Source organism: Bubalus kerabau, chromosome 4 (assembly GCF_029407905.1).
Source record: "Bubalus kerabau isolate K-KA32 ecotype Philippines breed swamp buffalo chromosome 4, PCC_UOA_SB_1v2, whole genome shotgun sequence".
Taxonomy (NCBI): domain Eukaryota; kingdom Metazoa; phylum Chordata; class Mammalia; order Artiodactyla; family Bovidae; genus Bubalus; species Bubalus kerabau.
Genome location: NC_073627.1, coordinates 66,927,643 through 66,940,734, shown reverse-complemented (window position 1 = coordinate 66,940,734; position 13,092 = coordinate 66,927,643). Strand labels below are relative to the sequence as shown.

At 36.8% G+C, this 13,092-nt stretch overlaps 1 protein-coding gene and 1 non-coding gene across 13 annotated transcripts in view; both read left to right on the top strand.

The window, feature by feature from the left end:
• Positions 1 to 13,092, top strand: part of NEK1 (NIMA related kinase 1) — a 130,891-nt gene that overhangs the window by 38,663 nt on the left and 79,136 nt on the right. For 8 of the 12 annotated variants that reach the window (XR_008713277.1, XM_055577628.1, XM_055577626.1 and 5 more), the window contains 5 exons: positions 2,504 to 2,563; positions 2,796 to 2,855; positions 2,950 to 2,997; positions 3,164 to 3,238; positions 8,794 to 8,957. Coding sequence is in view for 11 of the 12 variants with exons in the window: in XM_055577628.1 (XP_055433603.1) it covers positions 2,504 to 2,563; positions 2,796 to 2,855; positions 2,950 to 2,997; positions 3,164 to 3,238; positions 8,794 to 8,957 (407 nt within the window). In the remaining variant the exon portion in view is untranslated. Of the gene's footprint in view, positions 1 to 2,503; positions 2,564 to 2,795; positions 2,856 to 2,949; positions 2,998 to 3,163; positions 3,239 to 8,793; positions 8,958 to 9,034; positions 9,522 to 13,092 lie in introns of those variants that run through there. The other 4 variants (XM_055577636.1, XM_055577627.1, XM_055577629.1 and 1 more) reach the window with 4 other exon arrangements.
• Positions 12,563 to 12,669, top strand: LOC129651847 (U6 spliceosomal RNA). Its single transcript, XR_008714354.1, has one exon. It is a non-coding gene; the product is annotated as a U6 spliceosomal RNA (small nuclear RNA).

Here is a 13,092-nt window from a genome sequence, read left to right as displayed (position 1 = left end):
GTAGATATTGAAAGTTCAGTAGAATTTAACTCTTTAAAAAAGCTTATTTGGTTGTTTACATTAACCATGTATAACTTTTTGTATGTCCATCATACCTCAATAAAGTAGTTTTTAAAAAAAAATTCAAATTTCTTTGATTCAAGAAATAGAGGTGAAAATTCTTAACTTGACCCAGTTATATATACCAGAAACCTACATCAGGCATTATACATAATGATGAAAAGTTGGAAGCATTTACATTAAAGTTAGGAACAAGACAAGGGTGTTTGTAATGACGCTATTATTTGATGTTTTTCCAGAACCCTAGCCCATGAAATTAAAAAGAGAAAGAAATAAGAAACATAAATATTGGGAGAGATGAGAAAATATAGACATTTACAGATATGATTCCCTACCTAGAAAATCCTAGTGAAGCAGCAGAACACTGTTAATGAATTCAATGATGTGGCCTGATAGAAGTTGAGCATGTGACAGTGAATAATTAGAAAAGGAAATAGACACTCCCTCAGTTACTATAGAATAGCCCTGCTGTGAAAAGTGCAGGATAACTGTGCAAGAAAGGACTCCACATCAGTGGAATGTTATTTATCAATGAAGAAAGCAAATGCAGATAAATAAACATAATAACAAGGGTTATTCTGAAAACAGTGTTGAGCAACAGAAGTGAGATACAAAGGAATATATATTGTATGATTCTGTTTATATAGAACTCAGAACATTTAAAAAAAATAAAACTATATTGTTTAGGAAAAGGTATCCAAGTGGCAAAGCAACAGAGACAAGTCAGGTAGTGATTAGTGAAGTGGGGATGGTGGCTGTCTCTCTTGTGGAAGGACATGTGGAGGTTTTCTGTGTGTTGGCATTATTCTGTTTCTTGACTTGGGTAGTAGTTACTGGGTTTTTCCTTTATTTTTGCTAACCTCTGTGTATCTCCTTTATCTACTTTTTTATAGGTGGCTTTATCATAGTTAAAAAAGAAGATGGATAGATGACATAGAGAATTCCAGAAATTGGAATTTATTATGTGATTAATGTGTATTTGAATTTATTATGTGATTAATGAGGCATTTCAGACCATTGTGGAAAAAGATGTATCAGCCAAGAAATGGCTATGAGATAACTGGATTTTCTAGAGAAAAAAATTAAATTCCCAACTCATTCCATGAACAAAAATTTATTCCAGATAAATCTAAAAATAAAAATTAACTTTAATATTTTAAAATCTAAATTTAAGTTAGATTATATATAACTTCTGAATATAAAAATGAAACTATCCAAGTGGCAGAAGCAAATGAGGTCTGAAGTGTCTTCTTTAGTAAAATAGTTTATGCTGATACCATAAAGGAAAAGACTGGCAGATTTAATTATATAAATTACAGACTTCTGTACAGTTTAAGATACAATAAACAGCTGTTCAAAGACAAAATGTAAAAAAAATTTGCAAATCTGAAATACTCTTTATTTTTCATAATATACAAATAGCCCATAAAATTAGAACAACTATAAAATAAGATGAACAATTAGTGTATTAAAGAAGAAATGTAATTATCTAATATACTGGAAAGTAGTCTTTCCAGATATTAAAAATTTAAGACATTGATAATGCTCATTATTTGTGAGGTTATGAGAAAACAAATTCCTTGATGAGAGTATAAGTTGATGCAGCTTCTTAAGGTGGCAGTTTTTCTCAACACTTAAATTTCATTATTACTTTATGATTCCATTTAGAAATTGCCCTTTCGAAAGAGTTGCATATGATACAAAATGTACCTACAAGAATGTTTCTAACAGTATGGGGAAAAATTAGAACCAACCCAATGTCCTTCCTTCAAGAGTAGTTGAATAAATTAATTATATCCATGGTTTGGAATATCACCATTGTTAAATTGTTTACCACAATGTGGAAATGTCAGGGAACATTGTTAATAGTGAAAAACATTTTCCCATCATAATACCTTGTTTATTATATTTATGTAAAAAGTATAAAAAGCTAAGACTATGTGTGTATGTATATACACATGTATATAGTTATGTGTGTATTCATGTTCATAAAACAGTCTCAGAAAAGATATTTATGAAAATGTTAACAATGGTTATATCTGGAGGTGGGGAGAGAAGTTAAGTGTTAACTCTTATTTCTTTTTTTTTTTTAAGAAAAATTTTTTCAGAGTTGGGCTTTCTAGATGACATTCTGTTTTCATAACGTTAGAGAACTTACAGTTAGCATCTCTACCTGAGTACACTTTTTACTGGATGATTAGGGAAGACCCTTTTTCCATGGTTTCTTTGGATCCCGTGTTTCTCTTTTTTGAACAAATAGTGTATTAGACACTTAAGTGGTTCCTTTCTTTTTTTTTTTTTTTTGAAGGATAATGTATTTTGAAAGAGAGTTATGGCAGTATTGGCTTTACGTTTTTCTTATTTTAAATTTCCATACATTTGAATTTTTCAAATGGATACCTCAAAATCCTTAATCTAATTTGTAGTTTTACTTTCTGTCCAGGCCCGTCAAACCCCAGTGAAGAAAGTGAATCCTGGAGAAGAAAGGAGGAAACTGTTTGAGGTATAAACACATCTGTGTGCTTATTTCACAGCTTTGTAAAACTAATTATGAAAAAAAGAAACAAATTTTATAAAACCTCCAAACCTTTCCTCCTTATTTCTTTCAAACAAATACCTCTAACTTATTTCTGTTTTTAAACCTTCCAGGATATACGTCTACCATCGGTATGCTAACTTTATTAATTAAGCTAGAAAAAGTATTATTTATTATCGATAATTTTTTTTTTTTTAAGGAAGCACCAAGAAAAAGAAGACTGGAATTGACTGAAAAAGAAAAGAAACCTAAGGATCAGGTAGTTATTTCACTGTTATTTTTCTTCTCCGACCAAGTTGGAGATGATAATTGTTTTAAGAGTTCTAAGAAGTTTGTCTTTAAAATTATTGCAGGTTAGTCTGATGAAGGCTGAGCAGGTGAAAAGACAGGAAAAGCAAAGGGTGAGAGGATTGTCCATTTTCCCCAGCACACTCCACCACCTCCCCACACACATGCCCCCCCTTTTTCAAAGGATTACCCTGGTTTCCTTTTTATTACTAAGTATATTTCATGTACTTTATATTAAATACTTGAAATGGTGTTTTATTTGTTTCTTTCCCCACAAAGTTGGAGAGAATAAATAGGGCCAGGGAACAAGGCTGGAGAAATGTGCTGAGTGCTGGTGGAAGCGGTGAAATGAAGGTAGGTCTTGGGTACCTGTACATGTACACTGCTGCTCTTTAACTCCAGTTTCACCCTGCTCTGTGAAATGTATACACCTGGCTTGTTTCTACTAGAGTTCTTCAGCATCTGTTAGGACTTCTTAGTCTTCCTGCACGTACTTATGTAACTTGTACTGATAATTCATATGTGACAGTTAAAATTGCTTAAAAAGTTTGCTGAGAAGGCTATGATTCACCATTCCTCTGCCATCTTTTTAAAATCACACACCTGGCTCTGTGCTCTAGTCACACAGAGCTGAGGACCAGACTGCAGTCTCCCCACTGCACATAGCTGCTGCAGCTTCGTCCCCACACTTGTGTTCTCTTCACCTGATGGCCCCTGCTCACCCACCCACCCTCCCCACTCCCACTCCCCACTCCAAGCATTTACTTAGATGATCAGTGACCCAGCTAGCCATGGACCTAGATAGGTTAGTTCAGACATTTTCTTTGGGCAGATCCAGACTATATAACCTTGGGTAAGTTATTTCACTTTTCTGAGCCTTAATTTCTTAATTTAAAAAAAAAAAACGAAAAATTTCAAGAGCAGTGCCCAGAGCTCGACTCTCAAGGGCTCACCTGTTAACTTCTTTTTCCCTTCTTTGTTCTGCCAGTCTGAATCTTGCCTTTCCTCTCTTGCACTCACAGCATCCTTTCCAAATCTGTGGTAGGCTGAATTCTAAGGTGGTCCACAAATTCTTGACTCCAGGTATTACACCTAATGCTCTCCCCTCCACTGGAGTGTGGGGAAGACTGAATTTGGAGTGCAGCAGCTGCCTTGGTCAGGCTGTGTCCTATGGCATTGCTGATGCTATATCCACTGCTGTGGTTCCATCACTGCTTTTATAAGACTCCCTCATGGCAAGCTGGAAGGTTAGAAGGTCAGGGGGACAGCTGCTGGCCTGGAAGAAAGCCCTTGTTCACATGGCAAGAAAGTGTAGGCATTCTCTGGGAGATCATCTGCTGGCTCTCTGACCGACAGTCAGCAAGAACGTGGTAAACTTAGCCATGACAGCACAAGGAAGTAAATTCTGCCAGGAACCAGTGAGCTCGGAAGAGGTTCCTGAGCCTCAAATGAGAATTGCAGCCCTGGCTGACACCTTGGTTTCTGCCTGGTAAGACCCTGAGCAGGGTTCTTATTCCTCTGTATTGTAATTTTTAATTCACATAATCCAATCAACTATTACTTAAGGTCTTTAAACTGTGACTTCCTGGGACCCATCTCAATAAACTTGATGTTTAGGCACCAATTAGATATTTATTAAGTAGAATTGATTACCATTCTCACTTGTTTCTTTTTCCCTAAAATTTATGATTTGAATAAAAGTTTCTCTGTTTTATGTAGACATGGGCTTCCCTGGTGGCTCAGATGATACTATATAATAATCGTACACATTCATTTTTTACTGCTGTGCGATAAATGACCACAGACTCCATGGCTTAAGGCACAGCAATGTGCCTTAAGTTGTCTCAGGTGTGTGGACATGGATAGTGGATCCCCTGCTCAGGGTCTTACCAGGCAGAAACCAAGGGGTCAGCCAGGGCTACAATTCTCATCTGAGAATCTGCCTGCAATGCAGGAGATCCAGGTTCTGTCCGTGGGTCAGGAAGATCCTCTGGAGAAGAGAATGGCAACCCACTCCAGTATTTTTGCTTGGAGAACTCCATGGACAGAGGAGCCTGGCGGGCTACAGTCCATGGGGTGGCAAAAAGTCCGACATGACTGAGTGACTAACACACACACATTTTTTTACTGTACTATCCACTGTACTGTGACATTGAACTTACTACCCTCTGAATGATAAGGAAGTATCAGATTTGGCCCATTCTGAAATAACTAACCCGTATCTTCTAAGATCTGAGAATAAAAACTTACCAGGATACAGGCCCTGAGATCTGGTCAAGTATTTTATATCAAGTTCATGATTAGTGTTTAGAATTTGGTCATGTTTTTCCTCTCCCTTTGCATATGTCTTCTTTATGCAAGAAAGCATCTTTTTTCCTATGATGTTTAAAGCTGTATTTAATCCTAAAGTCCAGTTTTATTAATGTTTGATAATAATTAGTGTTAGATATTATGTGCTTATTAAGTTTCTGCTTTGCTTTGTAAACTTCTATTCTGATTTCTGTGAGGATTAGTAAAACTATTTTCCATGACATAAAGCAAATTCAGTGCTAGTTTCTGTACTTATTCCGCATGAGGTTTGTAACAGTTAACTTCTTGGGCTGTTTGATTTCTGTACTATTGATAAGTACCTGGAAACTCAGTAAAATTTGAATTGAGTTAAGGAGATCCCCCAAAATAAAGATGAAACAAAAATAAACATGAAGGGAAATATTTCAGAGTTCATACTATTATTATATACTTCTAAATATTAAGACATTTTGCACAGTATAAATAACCAACTGTTTTTGATTACTTAGTGTCTGCAAAATCTAGGACTTACCTGCTTTATCCATTTTTTTCCTTTGGTTCTTCTGATAGGTATTTTTTTCTCTTTTTTAAATTGCAGTTGATTTGCAAGGCTTTATCCGTTCTTTATCTATCTTTTATAAATCTGTGTTCTTAGAAAAATTATGAAATATTCTTTGTATAGTTTGATTACATAGATAACCATGACATGTAAGAGACATTCTGTTGTTTGACACTATGTTGGACTACTACTCAGTAATGAGAAGGAATAGTCTATTAATACATGCATTGACATGGGTCAGTCAAAAATGTACTGAGTGAAAGAAGCCAAGCACAAGAGTGCATATTGTGTGATTCTATTTATATGAAATGGTAGGAAATGGCAAACCCAGTCTCTGTGACAAACAGATCAGTGTTTCCTGGAATGAGGGGCCTTGGATCCAAGTGAGAAACAGGGAACTTTTCTGGGTGATGAATATGCTTTCACTTGTGGTAGAGGTTCCATGGGTGTCTGTGTTTATTAAAACATCAGTCCATGCTTATAATTGGTGACTATAAAGTGAAAGTGAAGTCGCTCAGTCGTGTCCGACTTCTTGCAACCCCATGGATGGTAGCCTACCAGGCTCCGCAGTCCATGGCATTTTCCAGGCAAGAATACTGGAGTGGGCTGCCATTTCCTTCTCCAGGGGATCTTCCCAACCCAGGGATTGAACCCGGGTCTCCTGCATTGCACACAGACGCTTTACCGTCTGAGCCATCAGGGAAGCCTGGTGACTATAAAGTGATGTTTAAAAGATTCCATTGTTTCAGTATTCCAGTACAGTGTTTTCAGCATTATTTTGAGTATAGATATCTTCAGAAGTGAAGTTGCTCAGTCGTGTCTGACTCTTTGCAACCCTATGGACTGTAGCCTACCAGGCTTCTTCGTCCATGGGATTTTCCAGCAAGAGTACTGGAGTAGGTTGCCATTTCCTTCTCCAGGGGATCTTCCCGACCCAGGGATTGAACCCAGGTCTCCCACAATATAGGCAGATGCTTTACCTAGGCAGATATCCTAAGAGATATGTGTATATACATTATTTTTGCTGAACAGAAACCTTGAACCTCAAAGTTAAGGTGATACTAGTGCCAGACACTAAACTCCCAGGATATAGGAGCTGTGACCACCTTTTTTTTTTTAATAATAATTTTTTTTTTAAAGCACCTCAGCAGACACAAGATCTGCTGGCACATTTTAAAAATAATTTTTATTATATTTTGACTGCGGCATAGGGCATACAGGATCTTCATTCCCCAACTAGGGATCAAACCTGTGCCCCCCTGCACAGGGTCTTAACCACTGCTCTGCCGGGGAAGTCCCTGTGACCACCACTTAGCAAAATTCTGATTCAGGAAATCTTGCCTTGAGATGCAGGTTTGAAAATGTGTATGAAGATCACCTTGATGGAGTTTCCTGGCTAATTAAGTATCTTCCTTGTTTCTAACAACCTTCATTTCTTGCTTTTCAAGCTTCTTGAATCAGTTATCTGTATTTATCTTGAGCTAATTTTTAAAAATCTAGGCTTCTTATAATATTGTATGTAGCTTCCTTTGTCCAGATGTTAACACAAATTTTACCTCATTGGGTACTGAGATGTCTTTTGTTTGGTGCTTGTATTTTTCTTAGCCCGACTTCCCCATTAGGATGTCATCACCTGAGAGCTCCTCCCCATCTCCTGTCAGTGTTCTGGCTTCTGCTCTCATCTGAGTTTGAGCACATCCCCTCCACTTGAGTCACATCCGTTTGTCTTACTTTCGGTGCTGTTGGCCTTGCGTTTGAGGGTCCTAATTTCCTCTTCACCTTGTAGTTCTTGCACTCTGAGCCTCTGTATCATTGTGCGCTTACTCAGCTCTCATCTTTCTACCTGTTTTCCGAGAGTTTTCCATGTGCTGAGGCTGCATCCTACACCTTCGCCCTCATCCTGTGTTACCCCCACAGAGAACCAGTTCCCTGTAATGCTGGCTTTTTCTCTGATTGCCTTTCTTTACTCACAGGCTGCTTGGCTTGGCATCAGTGCAGCAGCCTTCCGCTCAGTTTCTCTGCCTTGTTCTCTCTCTTATTCTTGTTTCTCCTATGTAATTTGACTTACCTGCTTAAAAACGGTCTTAGTGCACTTTTCCTGCTATAAAGTGTATCTGTGCTTTCTGTTATTGATTATGTGAACTCACACACCCTGGTCAGTCAGTTACCTGTAGTGACCTTTTCTGACCAAGTGTAATTAATACTCCCTGTTTGCCTTCCTCATAGTTACCTTCGTCTTCATATGTCCTTTATCTCCCTACTGCCAACATCTAAATGTATACCTTCTGTTGCTTTTTTTTTTTTAACTTTAATACCATGGATCATATTTAATCATTTAATCTATCTGTGTTACCTTGTGTTAAAGGCTGGGTTGAGTGTTTTTCTCCAGTGACTTTTTTATGGGTATTTTTATTTCTCTTTTTTTTCTGTTTTGTAAATTTACTCAGTACTTACTACTGTGGCGAGGGTCTGTTGCCATTCATTTGGAAATGAAATGTTTTTCTAGCTTTATACTTTGTTTCCCAGTTTGTTTGTAAAATGCTTAAGGATGGATATATTGTTTTGCTTCTTTTAATTACACTTAGAGTGTATTCCAGTGGTGTTTATATCTTCATTGCTTGTTGAATTGGATTTGAAGTATGTTAATTGCTGTATGTTTTGTTAGGTATAATTTTGAGTGTTAAAAAAGCAGGCTCTGTTTTACGTATAAACTATACATATTTAACCTTAATAGGATGGGATCACATAAAATATATAAGAAACTTGTTGCAAAACTTAAGACTAGTTTTTTTTCCCACAGTTACATTCATTTAGTGATATTTTATGTTTTTGTTATATTGAATTGTGCTTTACTGTTAGTAACAAGGTATACTATTTTTGATTGTTAATGGTTATAATAGGAAAACATTTTTCTCTAGGCTCTGTGTTTATTAGTATGTTAAATTAGATAATTTGCTTTGTAAGAGGCAAGTGTTGAGGTTCACTTTTTTCTTTTGAAGGTAGTAGAGACCTTTGAGGTCTTGTGAGATAAGCATGTGAGAGCTTTCTGTTTGATTCCTAGGCTCCCTTTTTGGGCAGTGGAGGGGCCATGGCTCCATCATCTTTTTCCTCTCGAGGACAGTATGAACATTATCACGCTATTTTTGATCAAATGCAGCAACGAAGAGCAGAAGATAATGAAGCTAAATGGAAAGGAGAAATACATGGCCAGAGGCTTCCAGAAAGGTATGGCTGTTCTGCAGAAGTCACTGTGCTTTGCTTTAGAGGGAGTAGTGGAAGTCATGTTGTATATTTATTGACAGAGGAGTCCCACCTGGAGTACATCTAGGATTTCCCAAAGGGCTACAGATCACCACCAACCCTCTGATGCTGATGCTCTCGGAAAACTTGAAAAGGTTTAAAGGTGGTGTCTAAACAAGTCAGTATCAACGTGTTGGAGTGTGATGATCCACAAATTCACCCTTTGGTATAATTTTGTCTTTTGTTGTGTACAGCCGAATAACACCACTTCCTGGCTGTTTTCTCCATTATACATAGACTGTCTTTTGCCATCTGAATACAGTCATTTTCTTCTGTGCAAATTTGGCCCTTGACTACATGTGACAAACATGTAGCTCTTCACTTAGGCCTAATTTATGGCTTATATATGTTATAGCTTATTTATGTTATAGGCTGAACATACTATTTAAAGGAACCTGATAACTTTGAACCAGCATATGGTTGTAATAACTTTATCTATGTGCTTTAAATAAATCAGAATATATTTAAAATGGAATTGCATTCTATGCAGAACTCCAAAGCATGTTTTGAGTCTTCCTTTTCCACATCACTTAGAACCCCACTTTTCTCATGGTCATTTCCTCTTCACTTTCATCTCTGATTGATGACTCACTGTGATCCTGTTGGCTAGGTTTTTCCTTTTTCTCCATAAAATTAATTTAATCTGGTGGCACTCAAGTTTTAATTTGTATGCTGCTGCTAAGTCACTTCGGTCGTGTCCGACTCTGTGCAACCCCATAGACGGCAGCCCACCAGGCTCCCCCGTTCCTTTTTAAAAAAGTATGCATATTTCAATTTTTTAGATTTTCTTCTATAAAAATACTCTGGTAAAGGAAGAACATATCATTTTATGAAAATTTAATTTGTCATTTTTACAAAGAATTTTTTTGTGATAAAAATCTTTATGGTTCTCCCAGTTATAAAAGATTATTAAAAGGTAATTGAGCAGAGGTAAATAACTGAGGTTCATATAAATTAATATTATGAATTATGTACCATAGGCTGAAGTATTAAGCTAGTTGTAAATACTTCACATTTTTTGAGAAAAGAGTGCTACAGACTTACACATGTGCATATTTTTTATGAAATAGTAATGAAGATTTGGTGTGAGGTTTTTATCCTGGGGTATTATTGGTCTTTCTAGTATATAATTTGTATGGCTTTGTTTTAATTTTAATCAAATCTCCTAAAATACATGTGTATAATATAAAAGAAAATAGGGAAAGTTGTGTTATGCTTCTTCACACTGTTCATCTTCCAGCACATTTGTTGATTCTTCACAGTTCGAGTGGCAAGCAAGGGACTGGATTGTTGCATTTGCATCAGGCTCCCATATAGTCGGACACGACTGAAGCAACTTAGCAGCAGCAGCAGCAGCCCATATAACCTTGAAATATTTACATATATTTACACTTGAGTTTCAAGTTGTGTTCAATGGCTGTGTATCTCAGTTACTTCTGCCGCTGGAACACAGCTTCCATTCAGTCTTTGTTTGAGTTTCATTATTTTAATTTTCAGCTTTTAAACCATTTGTGGCTGTGGAGATCCTCTGTCATTTCCTTTTTGCCAGCTTTGGTGGGCTTAGCGTTACTCAGACACATGGTATACATTCTCTTACATTGCTTTGAACCTGTTTTTATAGATGATAGATATTATTTATTGAACACTTACTGTGAATCAAGTTATATTTATTCATCACAGCATCCTTTTAATTACGTATTACTCTTTTAATCAAAATGAAGAAACTAGGACCTGCAGAGATTTGAAACTTGAAACTAAATAGTGGATGCTTTAATGATTATCCATGATCTCAAATACTGAATGAACTTTTGTGTATACTCATTGAATTTCATTTTATTTTTTTCTGAGAACATGAAAGAATTGGTAAAAAACTGGAGGTCATCAAGTATCATATAATTTTCAAGAGGCAGATTCTATAAATTAGACTGGCTTTCTCCATATTGATTATAGGCAAGACTACAAATAGAGCCTGCAAACATCCTAAAAGGAAACAGTCATCACCACAGTGCAGTATAAATTCACAGAGAATAGATTCTGTCAGATACAGCTTTTATTTCTTCTTAGATTTATAGACTGGAACTGTAGTTCTCAAACTGTACTGGGCAACCTGTAGCATCACAGTGCCTTGGATATTTCTCAGTTTTGAGGAACACACAGCTGTATCTGTCAAAGTGTAGAGCATAGCGTTAGCAGCTTTGACCTAACTAGTCATTGACTGGAACTGCTAGGTATTTCTGTTGGCCTAGAGGCATTGTGAAAATTTTACTTGGATACCTAGTAGAGTATACAAACTTCATTAGGATACATCTTTTAATTTCATGCAGCCATGAAATTAAAAGATGCTTGTCCCTTGAAAGAAAAGCTTTGACTAACCTAGACAGCGTATTAAAAAGCAGAGACATTACTTTGCCAACAAAGGTCCATCTAGTCAAAGCTGTGGTTTTTCCAGTAGTCGTGTATGGATATGAGAGTTGAACCATAAGGAAGGCTGAGTGATGAAGAATTGATGCTTTTGAACTGTGGTGTTGGAGAAGACTCTTGAGAATCCCTTGGACTGCAAGGAGATCAAACCATTCAATCCTAAAGGAAATCAATTCTGAATATTCTTTGGAAGGACTGATGCTGAAGCTCCAATACTTTGGCCACCTGATGCGAAGAGCCGACTCAATGGAAAAGACCCTGATGATGGGAAAGATTGAAGGCGGGAGGAGAAGGGGACAATAGAGGATAAGATGGTTGGATGGCATCAACAACTCAATGGACATGAGTTTGAGGAGGCACCGAGAGATGGTGAAGCACAGGGAAGCCTGGTGTGCTGCGGTCCGTGGGGTTGCAAAGAGTTGGACATGACTAAACGACTGAACAACAACAAGGATACGGTCGCCGGGGCGTCTCAATGTAGACATTGTAAGGTGAAGAAATATAAATAAAGGTTGTTAGGTACATTAGTCATTGGTTAAGGAATTATATTCAGAGGATGCTGGTTAATAGTTTGATGTTGTCCAAACTTAGAACGTTTTAGAAGCACGTCCTCTTGAAAGTTTTCATTTTTAAGGAGGACATAGAAAAAGTACTCACAGGATATAATTATCATATTTCCAGAAGACATGAAGTGAGATAAATAGTAAATATGTTGTATGTCTCCTCCAGTTCAAATATTATGATTCTTTTGGCTTGAACTTTGTTGTATCATTGACATTACAGAGCATTTTCTCCACACTGTCCTCACTTTCATTTTTATAATTTGTATGTCATTGGCCTACCTGGTCAGTTCTTTTCCCTGACCAAACTGAATCAGCAAACTGAAATCTGTAGTCCTCTAAGACTCATTCATATTATCTTTCTCATATTTTTGATAGCCTGTATTTGCTTCTTCCTTCTTTATCGTGTTATTTTTCTTCTTCTCATTTTATCAGTTACTTTGGCTAGTCTAACTTTGCTTATATCCTTGTCTTAATAACACACCTCCTGCATTAGCTTTAGACTTTAATCTTTACAGCAATCTTAGTTTCACAACAAAACTGAGGGTGGTACTTGCTTCAGCAGCACATATACTAAAATTGGAACGATACAGAGAAGATTAGCATGGCCCCTGCACAAGGATGACATGCAAATTCGTGAAGCGTTCCATATTTTTGTGCTGGGAAAACTGGTCAACCACTTGTAAAAGAATGAAACTAGAACACTTTCTAACACCATACACAAAAATAAACTCAAAATGGATTAAAGATCTAAACATAAGACCAGAAACTATAAAACTCCTAGAGGAGAACATAGGCAAAACACTCTCCAACATACATCACAGCAGGATCCTCTATGACCCACCTCCCAGAATATTGGAAATAAAAGCAAAAATAAACAAATGGGACCTAATTAAACTTAAAAGCTCCTGCACAACAAAGGAAACTATAAGCAAGGTGAAAAGACAGCCTTCAGAATGGGAGAAAATAATAGCAAATGAAGCAACTGACAAACAACTAATCTCAAAAATATACAAGCAACTCCTACAGCTTAATTCCAGAAAAATAAATGACCCAATCAAAAAATGGGCCAAAGAACT